The sequence below is a fragment of the Lithobates pipiens genome, unplaced genomic scaffold (genome assembly GCF_037356315.1).
Source record: "Lithobates pipiens isolate NorthernLeopardFrog02 unplaced genomic scaffold, aLitPip1_a1.2 Scaffold_19, whole genome shotgun sequence".
Lineage (NCBI taxonomy): Eukaryota > Metazoa > Chordata > Amphibia > Anura > Ranidae > Lithobates > Lithobates pipiens.
In genome coordinates this window covers 164,777,366-164,795,976 of record NW_027507764.1, presented here as the reverse complement: position 1 = coordinate 164,795,976, position 18,611 = coordinate 164,777,366, and the positions used below count along the sequence as shown (strand labels likewise).

Here is an 18,611-nt window from a genome sequence, read left to right as displayed (position 1 = left end):
TTCACTTGTCTGTGAGTTCTGATACCTTAGCTCAGTGATGGTATTTTGGATGCATAATAATAACTTCTATGCATTTATAATACACTATCTTTTTCATACTGTCATAGCTTCTTGTTATTGTATGTATATATATATATATATATATATATATATATATATATATATATATATATATATATATATATATATATATATTGTGACAGAGCGAGGCTCTGTCCCTATGAAATTGGAGGAAAACGAGACGCAGACACAGAGTTTGCATATCTCCAGCCCTGTGTCTGGGTCTTGATGTTAACGAGCAGGGTGTGTGCCCAGCTGCATATAAGCCATATAAATGAAGGGCTGTTGGTGTGGAAGGTGGAGGAGTGTGAGCAGCTTGATGCTGGCTGAAGAGTGGTTTGCCCTGTGGGAGACTGTAGTCCGTGTAAGGGACTGGGAAAGGCTGACAACCTTGAGAGTCAGGAAGACTAAGGAAGTCGGTGAGTCCAGGGGGCTGGAAAGAGTTGACAAATCTGTTGGGAGCAAGCAGAGGAACTGTTGACAATTGAGGGCCAGGTGGCTTGGTATGTTCATTTGTGTGCTGAATGAATTTAAACCCCTGCGTGGGATTACTGGATGAACTAAATATTTTTGTTTTCTTATAATAAACGTGGGCTACCAGGCCCTTAACCATAAAACGCCTGCCTGATGTAGACTAAAACGTGCATCTACCAATTGTGCTTAATCACCCCAACATTACAAGTGGTGTTCGAATGCGGGCATGTAGACGGTGGAATCCGGGTCCTTGCTCCATGGTGAGTCGCATCAGGAACTACTGCTAGCTGTGTGTGGCAGCCAGGCGAACAGCATTGCGTATACGTTTATTTGATGGACTGTGTTGCATGCAGGTTGTGTACCTGTGAAGGAAGAATTAAACATCAGATTTTTTTTTTCCTTTCTCTGCTGAGAACTGTTACAAGCTGCTGTGTGCATGTGATTGCAAGGATGAGGCAGTCAAAAAGCAAGAAGTTCATGTTTAATCAAGTTAAAGAGGATGTTGTTCCTGGCAGCCTGAGCCCAAAGGTGCCACACCATGACGCAAGGAGGCCTCTGCGCTGCATCCGTTGTAGTGAGTGGGGACATGCTGTTGCCCATTGCCCCTTGTCACAGGAATGTTTGTGGAATAACCAAGCTGGATGGGAGGTTGATGAATTCTGGAGCTCATCTACTAATGATTGTGATCAGCTGTGTCCTCAGAAGTGGTATCCAATGGCAACGAGTGAGAGCCAGTCATGGAGGAGATGCCAAGAAGTGAGCTCAGCATGGTCTGAGAAGATGTCTCCACCTTGTAGGACCAGTAAAAAGGGGCCAGTGACATGTGAGACAGCGAATGAATGGTTCAAGCGGAATCGCAAAGAGTCGGGTGCACTGCAAGGGGCTGAGATCTTGGCCTCTGACTATATGCAACCCATGCTGCCTACAGAGGAGGTGGGAGACTTCCTTGTAAGATTTGAAAAAGTTGCTGTAAAGAGAAAATGGCCTAGGGACCGGTGGCCAAAACTGCTGCAAACCTTATTGCGGATAGAGTTCCGGTCGGTTTACCATTTGATGGATGGGGGCCAGGATGACTATCGCAAGTTTAAAGAGGAAATCCTTCTTAGAGGAGAGTTCCATCGTATCATGGGCCGCCAGCAATGCTCCAGGATGGGAGAAGTGTCGCCGGAAGTCCTAGGAATTGGAAATCCAGAGAAACGTAAGGTTTTCTGTCATGGCCACTTAGGCAAAGGGGTCAGTCCAGAAAGGAGAGTACATCAGCTTGAATCCTGCATGAGTTATAGCCAACCAGCTTTGGAGCGCAAGTCTGCAGTTACCCCTAGCAACAAGGATCTTGTGTTACCTACAGGGGGCGTCAGTGGGTCCAGAAAGGCTGCAGTTTTGCTCCCTGGCCACATGGGGGAGTCAGCCTGTGGAGACACCACACCAGTGAGACAACGCACTCAAGTGAAGGCTATGACATCAGCTGCAGGAACTGGTAAGACTGTTTCAGTTTATGATGCTGAACCCAGTGAAGTGGGAGTATGTCCAGTGGGGTGATCCGCGGTACAAATGGACATAGACTTTCTGCATTGTGCTACCCAGAGCAGTGGGGAGGCGCAGCGTAAAGCCCAACTAGACGCAGGGCTAAAGACTGAAAAGGACATGGGGACTCTGCATATGCCTGCTATGATCCAGCAGATGGCTGGAAAAATTGAGCTAGGGGTGACCAAAACAGTGCTGGTACCATGTTCCCTAGTGATAGCTGCTGCAGGGTTGCCCAGGGAAACTTCCAAGGAGCTTGCAGTGTTGGAGCAGAGAGTTTCCCAGGTCAGCTATGGAGCTGCCCAAATAGGCAAAAGTGCCCCTTTACAGAGAGCAGGTGCTGTGAAGAGTCGCTCAGAGGTTATGGTGGCTCATAAACAAACCACAAAAACAGCAGTTGTGTCTACATGTAATGAGAATGCTAATGATCGTACTAACAAAAGTGATACTATTGCTAAACGTGATGAGTGTAATGACATTGAAACATGTATTTCTTGTAATGTCATATCTGAGAGTGAGGTTGGTAATGTGTTCACTACCAGTGATGAGAGTAGGAGATCTCCCATGACAGGCAGAGGCACAGGATTGTCCATGGAAGTCTCATGGGGTCTCCATGTGTTGGAGTCAGAGGCTGCCCAGGATGGCTCTGGTGCTATGCTCATGGAACAAGGGGGGACTAATTCACACAGTGAGAGCGTGTGGGCGCAGCCCCACAACCCTACATGTAGCCCAGTGGGCAAGGGGTTAATTCAGCCTGCAAAAATTGAGTGTACAAAGCTGAATGTGTCTGTAATGCCACCAGGAAAAGGTGTTCAAAATGGTGTGCTGCACCAAGCTTTAGGTGATGAAGCATCACCCCAATGCAACGTTGATAAAAGTGTGGTGTTACAAAATGATGTATATAGAAGTGAGGAATGTGCAGTTAAAGCTAATGAATCCCAGGTTTCTGTGCGGCTTTCTACAGCAGGTGATGCAACGCTGTGGAACGCCCATGGTGGAACCACAATGGACTGGGACAGCTGGGCCAAACAATTGCTAGCCATGCTGGGTAAGGCTAGCTTAAATAACAAGGGTGTGGACACAACTGCTATGCCAGACAGGGGGATCGCAGAGCCGCTGGTGGTTGAGGGCGTCCTGGTCCCTGCAAAGGTTGCTGCCCTCCCCTCTGAAGAAACAGTTCAGGGCACTGGCATCGCAGATGTGTTGTCCACAGCCCCACAGCTAAATGATATGGAGTATCAAAGTGATAGTGTGACTTATAATGACCTGCAGAGGCTCACCAACACTGGTGCAGAAGGGATAAGTGTGAGACATGTGTCTGACGGCTCTCCAGGGGAGCAACAGGCCGTGATGATGAGTACCTCCAAGGAGGATGAGGTCTCTTCAAATGTCTCACCTTCTCAACCTGCAGTCGCTGAGCCCCTCCATGTCTTGGACAGGGTAGAAGACCCTAGAAAGTTCTGGTGTTTAGACATGGGATGTTTAGAGATGACAGAAACTTTACTAGAAATGCTAGAGTTGGTAAAGATGAACTTACTGTATACTTGGGTATCTCCGCCGCAGTTGGACCAGGTGGTGCTGCGTAGCACCAATGGGTGGAGCCAAGTGGTACAGGCAGTGCTGGGAAACCTTGACCAACAGTGGAATTGGTGGGACCAATGGTTACCCATTCGGCACAGGATCTACAGATTCTCTGTAAGCGTACTTCTAGTTATTGATTGGTATGGCAGGCACGCGAGAGAACTGCTTGAGATATCAGAGGTCTCTCCGTCTGATGTGATGACTAGAAACATCTCTGCTGGTGTGGTCCGAGGTGCGGCGGAGCAGTGGTCAGTAGAGGGCGCAGATACTGCCTTACCCGCTAGGCCTCATGAGAAAGAACGGCCCAGAATGGACTCGGCAGTAGCAGAGATGCTTTCTGTCACTGGCCCAGAGGTACAAGTTAAGGTGCCTGGAGACACTGTGGAAGAAAGTGTTAATATTGGTTGCCATAACAATGTAATGTGTATACCTGAAAAAAATGGTTTATGCTTAGGTCAGGGTAGTTTGTTAGAACAGGTACCCATGGAGTGTTGGACAACGGGTGAGATGGAGCTGTGCTATGGTCCCGTCGGATGTAGTCCCTCCTCAGGTCTTCTTCTAACAAACACTGAATTGGAAAGCTGTGATCTGTTAAGAGTTCGTTCTGTAAACAATGATTTGGTTGCAGTGGGTACCAAGAGAAACTGTTTTAAACCTGAAATACCGATGGTGAAGTGTAAAATGGGTATTTGTAAGGTGAAAGGAGGGCTCAAGGAAGGCAGAGTTCCCCCAAGAAAAGTGAATAGGCCCAGGGACCCCAAAAGAAGAGGAAGGCTGAGTATAGGAAAATATAGGAACCTGTTAAGATCCAGGGGGGAATGTTCCTGGAAGCGCACCCGGAAAAAAGGTTGGGCCTACGTGGCTGACAGCCAGCACAGAGGTGTCCCAACCATCATGATGGGTGCTGGTGTTCCTCCCTCCGGATCGAAACAAAGGGGGGGGATATGTGACAGAGCGAGGCTCTGTCCCTATGAAATTGGAGGAAAACGAGACGCAGACACAGAGTTTGCATATCTCCAGCCCTGTGTCTGGGTCTTGATGTTAACGAGCAGGGTGTGTGCCCAGCTGCATATAAGCCATATAAATGAAGGGCTGTTGGTGTGGAAGGTGGAGGAGTGTGAGCAGCTTGATGCTGGCTGAAGAGTGGTTTGCCCTGTGGGAGACTGTAGTCCGTGTAAGGGACTGGGAAAGGCTGACAACCTTGAGAGTCAGGAAGACTAAGGAAGTCGGTGAGTCCAGGGGGCTGGAAAGAGTTGACAAATCTGTTGGGAGCAAGCAGAGGAACTGTTGACAATTGAGAGCCAGGTGGCTTGGTATGTTCATTTGTGTGCTGAATGAATTTAAACCCCTGCGTGGGATTACTGGATGAACTAAATATTTTTGTTTTCTTATAATAAACGTGGGCTACCAGGCCCTTAACCATAAAACGCCTGCCTGATGTAGACTAAAACGTGCATCTACCAATTGTGCTTAATCACCCCAACATTACAATATATATATATATATATATATATATATATAATATATATATATATTTTTATTTTTATTTTTTTTATATAGACATTGTGACCCCCCACACCACCTTAAGGAAGTGGCTTTTTTGCCATGAAACATGCAGAGGAACTGCAAATGTGGAATTGTCTCCCATGCATTTATTTGCAGCTTTCTGATATCGCTCATTCGTTGAGACATTGTTTAAAGTCAAAGTTGGTTTGAATAGCTGTATGTTCATATTGCTTGGGACAAGTCACAACTATATGGGAGTCTTTTAAGGAGACACAATATGTGTTTACGTTTTAAAAAAACATCCTGTAATAATAAATATTTTTATGTATGAGCCCTTGTAGACACGGTCGGAGATTCTGACTACCAAATCCGTCTGAGTAATTCCGACAGATTAATTCTGGAAGAGGTCCAGAAGTGATGTTGCATACACACGGTCAGACTAAGTTGTCGGAAAATCCGATTGTACATAACGTGATGATGTTATTTCTTTAGACGGGACTACGTTCAGGCTAGTAGCCAATAGCTTTGGTCTAGGAATTTGATCTGAGCATGCGTGGCACTTTGTCTGTCAGAGTAGACTACACATGATCGGAGTATGTCCGATAGGAGCATTTTGTCCGAAAATTTTACCGGCAAGTTGGAAAACTTGGTCCGTCGGATATTCAGACGGAAACAGTCCGATGCAGACCACACACAGTCGGAATATCCGACAAAACGGTCCGATAAGATAACATTCCGTCTGAATCTCTGACCGTGTGTACAAGGGGTAATACTCAGAAATATTGTTAATGTTGCATAGTCATTCCTTGGGGGGGGTACCGAGAAAAAAATTTTTTCCTCACCCTACACATGCTTTTGCTCTTTATATGCTCTAAATTTGAAAAATTGCCTCAACACGAGTGATCAAGTTTGCCCCTTAGTGCTCTTGCTCCATGATTCTTAAGTCAAATTAAAAGTTCAACAGAGGGAACAAAATTGCTGAGATTGTTATCAGTACACTAAGGGTATATGGATGACCATGAATGATTCAATACAGTGGCAAAAGCACAACATTTAAATACCAACAACATTTTTTTTTGTCAATTTTCATTACATAGCTGATGGCACTCATGAGATGTATATATCTTTATGTATTTTTTTTTTCATTATTGTTTTCATTCATCCAGTTTCAACTGTCCAGGTTTGTGATTACTTATATGGAAGACAAAGTCATACTTGCCTGCAATCAGTTTTTATATTATAGCTTTTGTGCTAATAGAAATTAATGATGTTACATAATCCAAATATTTTGTATACAACAAAGATTCAGTACTTATACCAACAAAACATCACAGCTTTGTCTGTAACCATGGTGTTTTCTATGTAAACTTTATTGGTTGCGTGCCAAAAAATACACATACCATACTAAGTCTGCAAATATAACATGCTGTGCTGTTTAGCATTTCTATAATCAGCATAAACTTAATCCAAAACAGATTGATATTCTTTCAAATTATATGAGGAAACATATTCAAAGGAAATATTTTACATACCTTTGCATTGATTTGTGTTTTTGTCAAGGATTGCCTTAGTTGATACAATTTTCCCATAACTGAAAAGAAAAAGAAATTATTGTTAACCAGAATCTTACAAATGCTTTTAAACATTCTATGTATTTCATAGAAAATACTACATGTAGTTGAACATATATGTTTCAGCAGTGTCATCTTTTCAATATTCCCAGTTTTACATCTTTGCATGAATTAACCATTTTCTAAGAATCCCATTATTTATGAGATTCCGAACAACTGAAATTATACATTGCTTTTCAGTTTTTCAGGTTGTAATATTAACCACTTGCTTACAGGACACTTATGCCCTCTTTCTCAACAGGCCGGTTTCCAGCTTTCAGCACTCTCTCACACTTTGAATGACAATTGCACGATCATGCAACACTGCATTCAAATTACATATTTAATATTTTTTTCACACAAATAGAGCTTTTTTTGGTGGTATTTAATCACCACTGCTTTAATTCTTGCTAAACAAACAAAAAAAGACCAACATTTTTGAAAAAATAACAAAACAAATGTTTTTCATGTTTTTAAAACAGGTGCATTTTCCCCTTCACTGATGGGCACTGATGAGGTGGTACTGATGGGTACTGATGATGCAGCACTGATGGGCACTGGTAGGCAGCACTAATGGGCACTGATAGGTGGCACAGAGAGGTGGCTTCTGTTAACTTCCATGATCAGCTGTCATTGGCATATGGATGCCCTTCCAGCATTTGAGGTCCTCGCTGTAGCAATCTTTCAGCTATAACGTGGTTTTCAAGTGGTTAATGTCAAACTTTAATAATGTTGTATTACAGTTCCTCCATGATTTTTGCCATCTGTGTAGAAATACAAAATACAAACCATTTGTGGCATTGCTCAACTATCTTTGATGTTCCTGTTCCACCTTTAATCTTTAAAAAAGATTATACTGTTTTCTTTTTCAGTACATCTATTAAGTAATTTAGAGTAAATGTCAGCATGGTAGAAGTCATTTAAAAGAAAAAAATGTGTTTGTATTCTTAAAAGCATGTGAATGGCAAAAAAACTGTGCTATGTTTTCAGCAAAGATTTGTTGGTGTGTTTTAGTTTAATGTAGTTAATTGTAATATGGAAACTTTTATAGCTTTTATATTTTTAAGGGCTAATTTTAAATTTGTAATTAAAGAACTTGAGAAGTTGAGGATAAAGTGAGCTTCTATTTCATTATTATAAAGACCTGACTAATAGCAAAAAAAGTCAACTCAGTGCCCATCTCTAATTTACTATCATCCTTTTGCTGATGCTTGATTTTCTCTTACTTAATGGCTAGCCCTGTTATTAGTTATTTCACTGCCCAATGTCTTAGCCCTTGTACACACGGTTGGAGATTCCGACAACCAAATCCGTCGGAGTAATTCCGACGGATTAATTCCGGAAGAGGTCCGGAAGTAATGTTGCATACACACGGTCAGACTAAGTTGTCGGAAAATCCGATTGTACATAACGTGATGACGTGATAGGCTAGTAGCCAATAGCTTTGGTCTAGGAATTTGATCTGAGCATGCGTGGCACTTTGTCCGTCGGAGTAGGTTACACATGATCGGAGTATGTCCGATAGGAGCATTTTGTCGGAAAATTTTACCTGCAAGTTGTAAAACTTGGTCCGTCGGATATTCCGATGGAAACAGTCCGATGCAGACCACACACAGTCTATATCCGACAAAACGGTCCGATAGTTAACATTCCGTCGGAATCTCCGACCGCGTGTATGGGGGCTTAAAGGCAAGTAAGGCCGGTTTTAGCTATTAAATAAGGGACGTCCTAAAAACATAGTAAAATGATGTTATGAATGGGCACAGAGAATGCTTTTTTCACTGTAGAGGTTACATAAGGGAGGATTTTTTGGTTTCTGTTTCTGTTTCTGTTTTTAGACACAATATTTAACTACTTCAATACTGGGCACTTTCGCCCCCTTCCTTCCCAGACCATGTTTCAGCTTTCAGCACTCTGGCACTTTCAATGACAATTGCGCGGTCATGCTACACTCTACCCAAATTAAATTTTTCCCTACACTGATAAAAGACAGCTGCAGAATTGGTCAGCAGTGCACTCAGCAATCACCAGCACAGCCGTCAGCAGTAGTGCACCAGAACCCTATATACTGTACACCTATACCAGTCCTTAAAAGGACCTTTGTGGACCTAATAGTAATAGTTAGTGATTAAACTGACTGTCCCTGCTCTACACAGCGTCCTGTCCCTACATTGACAAAAGACAGCTGCAGAATCAGTCAGCAGTGCACTCAGCAATCAGCAGCACCAGAACCCTATATACTGTACACCTATACCAGTCCTTAAAAGGACTTTTGTGGACCTAATAGCTAGCGATTTGAGTCACTACAGTCTGTCCCTGCTCCACACAGCAACCTCTTCCTACACTGACAAAAGACAGAATGTAAAATGGCCACCAGATTAGGTCTATTTATAAGGTAGGGAGAATTTCCAATTGTCCATGTGCTGAAATGTCTCAATTGGCTGTCCTGTACCCCATGATGGATGTGTCATCATGGGTCAAAGTACTTTCACGATGTAAACGCATATGTCCGCCGCGCGAACAGTACCAGAAGTCCGCCGAAACACGAACACGCAAAATTTGCCGCAAACCGACCGTCGGGCGAACCGCGAGGCCATCCCTACTTAGGATAAGTCAGCAAGCTTAATCTGGCTACCGGGCAAAACAATGATGCAAGAGGGAAATGTAGAGGAGGGATGAAATACCCTCCTAGCAGCGTGGAGACTAATTGCTGGCATCTGCTGGCTGCTGAGAGACACCTGCTGGTGGACACTGTAACTACAACCTTCTGCTCTGGGAACTACAGTGCCATAAGAAAAGCCAGGTCCTGACAACTATACCTAGAGCAAAATATAAAGCCCCTTCCATCTCTGTTAGTCTCGGTGATCATTGTCACCAGGAGGTAAATTAATGTGAATTCTAGAATATTACAATCGCCACTGTAACAGGAAGAGATAAGAAATATTCCAATGGGAACACCTGCTCTCATGACAACTGTCTAAGTTTGCATTTCATCTATCTTTGAAGAGATTGTTTTTGACTTCTTGTTGAGTTTCTGAGACAAGAAGCTAAGGCAAATCACCCCAGTGTAACAACGAAAGGCAAAAAAATTACTGAGGTTTTGCACATTGCCTACTTTATATAAAAGTAAAACAAAATACTTTAGACAAACTAAAGTTAGTGCATCCACCAAAAACCACACGAAATCTGTTGCAGAAATACTGTTTAACATTTTGTATATTCTGGGACAGAATACTTCCTGGAGTTTAGACAGTGGATTACTTCTACAATTTATTTTTGGCAGCAAAGGTTACAGATGGTGATGAGGACAGAGTGGAGTAGGTTAAATGTTAATAGTCTCATAGTTAGTTAGTAAGGTTGAATAAAGACACCAGTCCATCCAGTTAAACCTGAGTGAGTGTCTACAATCGCCCCTATCCCTGTACATTGCACACTCACATCACACATCCCTACCCTCAAGGAGCCCACAATCCAAGGTCCCCATTCCTATACCAGGGCCAATTTTATACAGAAGCAAATGAACCTATCTGCATGTCTTTGGAGTGTGGGAGGAAACCGGAGTACCCGGAGGAAACCCACGTAGGCACAGGGAGAACATGCAAACTCCAGGCAGGTAGTGTCGTGGTTGGGATTTGAACCAGTGACCCTTCTTGCTGCTAGGCGAGAGTGCTAACCACTACACCACTGTGCAGCCTTCCCTCACTTAATGAAGTGGAAAAAACTGAAAATCTAAAGGGAAAATTTTACTACAAGGCTTCAAAGAGGTAAAAGACAGTAGATGATAATACAACCTAGCCATTAATATTGGGTTATAACCCAAGAGTCACAAAGTTGGATATGCTGTTCACCAGTTAGCAGTTACAAATTCAAAATGTATATATCCAGTCACTAAGAGGTCCTTTGGCTATCCTTGCAACTCTCAAGTGCACCATTATTGGTTTAACCTATCATAAACATAAGTAAAAAAGCAAAAGTATTGCTTTTTAATGTCTAACCAGAAAAATCTTATACTGCTTACTTTGCATTTAGTCCCTTTATCAGGTAGATCATCTGGAATTTCATTTAAACTTTTTGAAATTGTGTTGTTTAATAATTCAGTTTTTACAGTTAAAAAAATATATAATATTATCAGACTCCTGGCAAAATTTTGATTGTTGGTTCATTTGTATGAATCTGTTTGACTTGAAATATTTTGACATAAAAATAGACTGACTAAATCTACTAACAGAACTGTTCATGCCAATAAGATATATTCAGACATGTGCATGGGCAGACATCCAAAGAATACATGTGGTAATTAGTGATGGACGAACTTCCGACGGGACGTTTCGCGAACGCGAAACGCGAACGGACACAAACGTTCGCGAAAACGACCGTTCGCCGCGGGCTCCATTGACTTCAATGGGAGGCGAATTTCGCAAACCTTTAGGTCGAATTTGCGGCCACGGGGTAATTATTAGGGGGTAGCACGTAGTCCCACCACCTGGACAATAGCATAATACATGTATGAGGTGAATTTGGGATCGATAACTACAAGCATTTTTTTTTTATTTGGGAAATTGTTCTGACAATTCAGGACTATGGAGCTAATGAAGGCAATGGAGGAGAGGGAAGGTCAGGGACCAGGGTAGGCAAACAAGAGGGTGCAGGAGATACAGAGCACTGACAGCAGCACCGTAATACAGAGCACTGACATCAGCACCGTGACATACAGCGCTGACAGCAGCTCCGTGACATACAGCGCTGACAGCAGCTCCGTGACATACAGCGCTGACAGCAGCTCCGTGACATACAGCGCTGACAGCAGCTCCGTGACATACAGCGCTGACAGCAGCTCCGTGACATACAGCGCTGACAGCAGCACCGTGACATACAGCGCTGACAGCAGCTCCGTGACATACAGCGCTGACAGCAGCTCCGTGACATACAGCACTGACAGCAGCTCCGTGACATACAGCGCTGACAGCAGCTCCGTGACATACAGCGCTGACAGCAGCACCGTGACATACAGCGCTGACAGCAGCTCCGTGACATACAGCGCTGACAGCAGCTCCGTGACATACAGCGCTGACAGCAGCTCCGTGACATACAGCGCTGACAGCAGCTCCGTGACATACAGCGCTGACAGCAGCTCCGTGACATACAGCGCTGACAGCAGCTCCGTGACATACAGCGCTGACAGCAGCTCCGTGACATACAGCGCTGACAGCAGCTCCGTGACATACAGCGCTGACAGCAGCTCCGTGACATACAGCGCTGACAGCAGCTCCGTGACATACAGCGCTGACAGCAGCACCGTAAGCAGCCCCAGGAGGAAGTCAGCACAGCACAGGGATGGTGTGATCCCCTCATAATAAGAACCCCCAGGAGGAAGTCAGCACAGCACAGGGATGGTGGGAGCCCCTCATAATAAGAACACCCAGGAGGAAGTCAGCACAGCACAGGGATGGTGGGAACCCCTCATAATAAGCAGCCCCAGTAGAAATATGACACCGCTCAACCTCTTCAAAGAGGAGGGTAGGGGCATATAGTACGGTGTGCTTTTTTGGGTCAGGGAAGTGAGCCAAATGAATTAAGAAGGTCTGTGTGCTTGATTCCAAAAATTGTTTATAGACATATACATGGTCTACTGATCACATGTGTTGAATTCCTCCGAGATCCATGCCTCATTCATTTTTAGAAATGTGAGGTAGTTAACACTGTGGTGAGCTAGGCGAGTACGCTTATCGGTCACAATCCCCCCTGCTGCGCTGAACGTCCTTTCGGACAGGACACTGGATGAGGGGCAAGCCAACAGTTCGATTGCAAATTGGGCAAGCTCTGGCCAGAGGTCAAGCCTGCCCACCCAGTAGTCTAGGGGTTCATCACTCCTCAGAGCGTCCACATCGGCCGTTAACCCAATGTAGTCGGACACCTGACGGTCTAGGCGTTCCCTGATGCTGGATCCGGATGACACCTGTCGATGGGTCGGCTGAAAGAATGACCTCATATCCGAAGTCACCAACACATCTTCAAACCGGCCTCTTCTTGCAGGCGCTGTTGGATTGGTACCCGCAAATCCTTCTCTGGGAGTGGGAATTGCTCCTCTGCCAGCGCACGCAAAAGCAGAATGCAGCATTTCTCGAAGCAAGGCCTGGAAGTGCTGCATTCTGACAGCCCTCTGCGACGGCGGTAACATTTCCGCCATTTTGTGTTTGTACCGGGGGTCTAAGTACGTTGCCACCCAGTACTGGTCCTTGACCCTCATGCTTTTTATACGGGGGTCCCTATTAAAACACTGGAGCATGAAGGCCCCCATTTGCACTAAAGTGGAAGCGGTGTGGTGGCCTGGCTCCTGCTCATCATCCAGGATAATGTCGTCCTCTTCATTCTCCTCTCCCCATCCTCGCACAACAGGGATCCCAGAAAGGTTTAAAGCATGCTCTTCTTGCTCCTGCTCATCCGCCCCGGCACCATCCTCCTCTGACTCCTCATCAGACTCCTGTTGTTGACTTGTCTCAGATAGAGTAGCCCCCCCTGGGAATTCATCCAGCATTGCGACTTCCTCATCTTCCCGCTCCTGCTCCTCCACAGCCTGATCAATGACACGACGCAATGCACGCTCCAGAAAGAAGGCATAAGGTACCATGTCACTGATGGCGCCATGGCTGCGACTGACCAGTTTGGTGATCTCCTCAAATGGCCGCAGAAGTCTGCATGTGTCGCGCATGAGCAGCCACTGGCGCGGTGAAAAAAAACCCAGCTCCCCAGAACCGTTTCTTTCGCAGAGTTCATACAGGTAGACGTTAACTGCACGTTTCTGCTGGAGCAGCCTATCAAGCATATAGAAGGTTGAGTTCCATCGCGTCGGGCAATCGCAAATAAGACGTCTGACCGGCAGATGGTGTCGCCGCTGAATGTCAGCAAGGCGAGCCATGGCCGTGTAAGATCTTCTGAAATGGGCCGAGATTTTCCTTGCCTGCCGCAAGATGTCCTGGACCCCAGGGTATTTGACAAGGAATCGCTGCACGACCAAGTTTAAGACGTGTGCCATGCACGGCACGTGCGTGATTTTGCCCTGTTTCAATGCGCTAAGCAGATTGGCACCGTTGTCACACACCACTTTACCAACTGTCAAATTGAGCGGTGTTAGCCACTCATCTGCCTGTGAACGCAAAGCTGAAAGGAGTGCCGGGCCAGTGTGGCTCTTTGCTTCCAGGCACAACAGACGCAGCACGGCATGGCAACGTCTCACCTGGCATGTGGAATAGGTTCTGGGGAGCTTGGGCGGTGCAGTGGAAGAGACGCTAGCAGCGGAAAAGGAGGAGGCAGCTGAGGAGGAGAGGGAGGAGGATGGAGTAGGAGGAGGAGAAGAAGAGTCAGGCCTGCATGCAATCCGTGGCGGTAAAACCAAATCTACACGGGTGCCACGGGTTACATGCTTGACGGCCGTCAGAAGGTTCACCCAGTGGGCAGTAAAACTGATATACCTTCCCTGCCCGTGTTTGCTAGACCACGTGTCTGTGGTCAGATGTATCTTGGCACCGACACTGTGTGCCAGAGATACATTCACTTGCCGCTGAACATGGCCATATAGCTCTGGGATGCCCTTCTCTGAGAAATACTTCCTTCCTGGGACCTTCCATTGTGGTGTTCCAATGGCCACAAATTTGCGAAAGGCCTCCGAGTCCACCAGTTTATATGGCAGTAGTTGGCGGGCTATGAGTTCTGACAAGCCAGCCGCCAACCGTTGGGCAAGAGGGTTATCCGGCGTCATCATTTTTTTACGCTCAAACATTAGGCCCACGGAAGCCTGCCTTTTTGCAGAAAAATGTGAGCTTGGCGTGATGGAAGGTGGAGTGGAGGACAATTGTGAGGAGAGAGGAGAAGGAGAAGTAGAAGACGAGGCTGGACGGTGAGAGCCTGCAGTGTGGCTTTGTGTGTTCCGTTGCTCCCACTGGGCTCGGTGATGGCTGCTCATGTGCCTTCTTAAGGCGGTCGTCCCTAGGTGAGTATTGGGCTTACCGCGACTAACGCGTTGACTGCAAAGATTGCAGATGGCAACGCTATTGTCAGCAGCGGACACGTTAAAAAAAGCCCACACTGCGGAGCCATGTGCCGGTGTCCTGGGAGCGCCAGATGTGACCGTACATGGTCGATGACTCGCTCCTGATACATTTGCAGTCTGCTTTGTCCCTGCTGTGCAATGTAAGTCATTGCTGCTTCTCCTCCCTATCTGCTGGTCCATATCTCCCTCTGAACTCCCCTCCTCTTCCTCTCTTGTGGGCACCCACGTGACATCACTAGACACGTCATCATCAACGTCACCTTCCCCACCGCTATAAGTAGAGTAGGCAGCAACACCGGGGACCAACCTCCTCCTTGGGCTGATCTGGGTACTGGCGTCAGACTGCTGAGTAGCGCTTGTTGCTACCTCCTCTTCCTGATCCAATACCAAGAGTGGCTGCGCATCAGAAATGTCCTCTTGATATGGATCGGAAAATAATTCCAGTGACTCAAGCGGAAGGTATGTGGTGGTGGTGGTGGTGGTCGTGTTGTTGGTGGTAGTGTCTTTGGGGGTGCACATAGCAGAGAGTGAAGAAGAGGGTGCAGATCGAGAGGATGAGGAGGGTGCAGAAGAGTAAGGCTGAGCGAGCCACTCAACCAAGTCTGGTGCATCCTTTAAAGTAATTGAACGCACCTTCTGCAACTTCCCACTTTGGCTCAAGCCTGTTGCTCCTGCCCTACCCCTACCACCCCTGCGGAAGGGCCTGCCTCTTCCTCTGCATGTCATTTTTTAAATGACCCTGTGACAAAACTCTTAGTCCCTATACCGCTGAAGGACTGCTGCAGTATAGGTGAGCGGTCAGCAGTGGTGCACGTCAACCCTATCTATTGTGGACCTATAGCGGTCCTTACAGAACAGCAGACTGTACCGCACTCAAGCCTATGTACCGTAGCACCCTATACCAAGTTACCAGTCCTTATAAGAACTTTTGTGGACCAAGCAGGTTGTGTATTAGTGTTTAGCAGACTGTACGTCAGTCCCTATACCGCTGAAGGACTGCTGCAGTATAGGGCAGCGGTCAGCAGTGGTGCACGTCAACCCTATCTATTGTGGACCGATAGCGGTCCTTACAGAACAGCAGACTGTACCGCACTCAAGCCTATGTACCGTAGCACCCTATACCAAGTTACCAGTCCTTATAAGAACTTTTGTGGACCAAGCAGGTTGTGTGTTAGTGTTTAGCAGACTGTGCGTCAGTCCCTATACCGCTGAAGGACTGCTGCAGTATAGGGCAGCGGTCAGCAGTAGTGCACGGCAACCCTATGTATTGTGGACCGATAGCGGTCCTTACAGAACAGCAGACTGTAACGCACTCAGGCCTATGTACCGTAGCACCCTATACCAAGTTACCAGTCCTTATAAGAACTTTTGTGGACCAAGCAGGTTGTGTGTTAGTGATTAGCAGACTGTACGTCAGTCCCTATACCAATGAAGGACTGCTGCAGTATAGGGCAGCGGTCAGCAGTAGTGCACGGCAACCCTATGTATTGTGGACCGATAGCGGTCCTTACAGAACAGCAGACTGTAACGCACTCAGGCCTATGTACCGTAGCACCCTATACCAAGTTACCAGTCCTTATAAAAACTTTTGTGGACCAAGCAGGTTGTGTGTTAGTGTTTAGCAGACTGTGCGTCAGTCCCTATACCGCTGAAGGACTGCTGCAGTATAGGGCAGCGGTCAGCAGTGGTGCACGTCAACCCTATCTATTGTGGACCGATAGCGGTCCTTACAGAACAGCAGACTGTACCGCACTCAAGCCTATGTACCGTAGCACCCTATACCAAGTTACCAGTCCTTATAAGAACTTTTGTGGACCAAGCAGGTTGTGTATTAGTGTTTAGCAGACTGTACGTCAGTCCCTATACCGCTGAAGGACTGCTGCAGTATAGGGCAGCGGTCAGCAGTGGTGCACGTCAACCCTATCTATTGTGGACCGATAGCGGTCCTTACAGAACAGCAGACTGTACCGCACTCAAGCCTATGTACCGTAGCACCCTATACCAAGTTACCAGTCCTTATAAGAACTTTTGTGGAACAAGCAGGTTGTGTGTTAGTGATTAGCAGACTGTACGTCAGTCCCTATACCAATGAAGGACTGCTGCAGTATAGGGCAGCGGTCAGCAGTAGTGCACGGCAACCCTATGTATTGTGGACCGATAGCGGTCCTTACAGAACAGCAGACTGTACTGCACTCAGGCCTATGTACCGTAGCACCCTATACCAAGTTACCAGTCCTTATAAAAACTTTTGTGGACCAAGCAGGTTGTGTGTTAGTGTTTAGCAGACTGTGCGTCAGTCCCTATACCGCTGAAGGACTGCTGCAGTATAGGGCAGCGGTCAGCAGTAGTGCACGGCAACCCTATGTATTGTGGACCGATAGCGGTCCTTACAGAACAGCAGACTGTAACGCACTCAGGCCTATGTACCGTAGCACCCTATACCAAGTTACCAGTCCTTATAAGAACTTTTGTGGACCAAGCAGGTTGTGTGTTAGTGATTAGCAGACTGTACGTCAGTCCCTATACCAATGAAGGACTGCTGCAGTATAGGGCAGCGGTCAGCAGTAGTGCACGGCAACCCTATGTATTGTGGACCGATAGCGGTCCTTACAGAACAGCAGACTGTAACGCACTCAGGCCTATGTACCGTAGCACCCTATACCAAGTTACCAGTCCTTATAAAAACTTTTGTGGACCAAGCAGGTTGTGTGTTAGTGTTTAGCAGACTGTGCGTCAGTCCCTATACCGCTGAAGGACTGCTGCAGTATAGGGCAGCGGTCAGCAGTGGTGCACGTCAACCCTATCTATTGTGGACCGATAGCGGTCCTTACAGAACAGCAGACTGTACCGCACTCAAGCCTATGTACCGTAGCACCCTATACCAAGTTACCAGTCCTTATAAGAACTTTTGTGGACCAAGCAGGTTGTGTATTAGTGTTTAGCAGACTGTACGTCAGTCCCTATACCGCTGAAGGACTGCTGCAGTATAGGGCAGCGGTCAGCAGTGGTGCACGTCAACCCTATCTATTGTGGACCGATAGCGGTCCTTACAGAACAGCAGACTGTACCGCACTCAAGCCTATGTACCGTAGCACCCTATACCAAGTTACCAGTCCTTATAAGAACTTTTGTGGAACAAGCAGGTTGTGTGTTAGTGATTAGCAGACTGTACGTCAGTCCCTATACCAATGAAGGACTGCTGCAGTATAGGGCAGCGGTCAGCAGTAGTGCACGGCAACCCTATGTATTGTGGACCGATAGCGGTCCTTACAGAACAGCAGACTGTAACGCACTCAGGCCTATGTACCGTAGCACCCTATACCAAGTTACCAGTCCTTATAAGAACTTTTGTGGAACAAGCAGGTTGTGTGTTAGTGATTAGCAGACTGTACGTCAGTCCCTATACCAATGAAGGACTGCTGCAGTATAGGGCAGCGGTCAGCAGTAGTGCACGGCAACCCTATGTATTGTGGACCGATAGCGGTCCTTACAGAACAGCAGACTGTAACGCACTCAGGCCTATGTACCGTAGCACCCTATACCAAGTTACCAGTCCTTATAAGAACTTTTGTGGACCAAGCAGGTTGTGTGTTAGTGATTAGCAGACTGTACGTCAGTCCCTATACCAATGAAGGACTGCTGCAGTATAGGGCAGCGGTCAGCAGTAGTGCACGGCAACCCTATGTATTGTGGACCGATAGCGGTCCTTACAGAACAGCAGACTGTACTGCACTCAGGCCTATGTACCGTAGCACCCTATACCAAGTTACCAGTCCTTATAAGAACTTTTGTGGACCAAGCAGGTTGTG

General features: G+C 46.4%; 1 protein-coding gene across 1 annotated transcript in view; it reads right to left on the bottom strand.

Moving 5' to 3' along the window:
- The window catches only part of RBMS3 (RNA binding motif single stranded interacting protein 3), an 859,182-nt gene that overhangs the window by 510,336 nt on the left and 330,235 nt on the right, over positions 1 to 18,611 (bottom strand). The window contains exon 3 of the mRNA XM_077491456.1: positions 6,678 to 6,736. Coding sequence (XP_077347582.1) covers positions 6,678 to 6,736 — 59 coding nt within the window. The remainder of the gene's footprint in view (positions 1 to 6,677; positions 6,737 to 18,611) is intronic.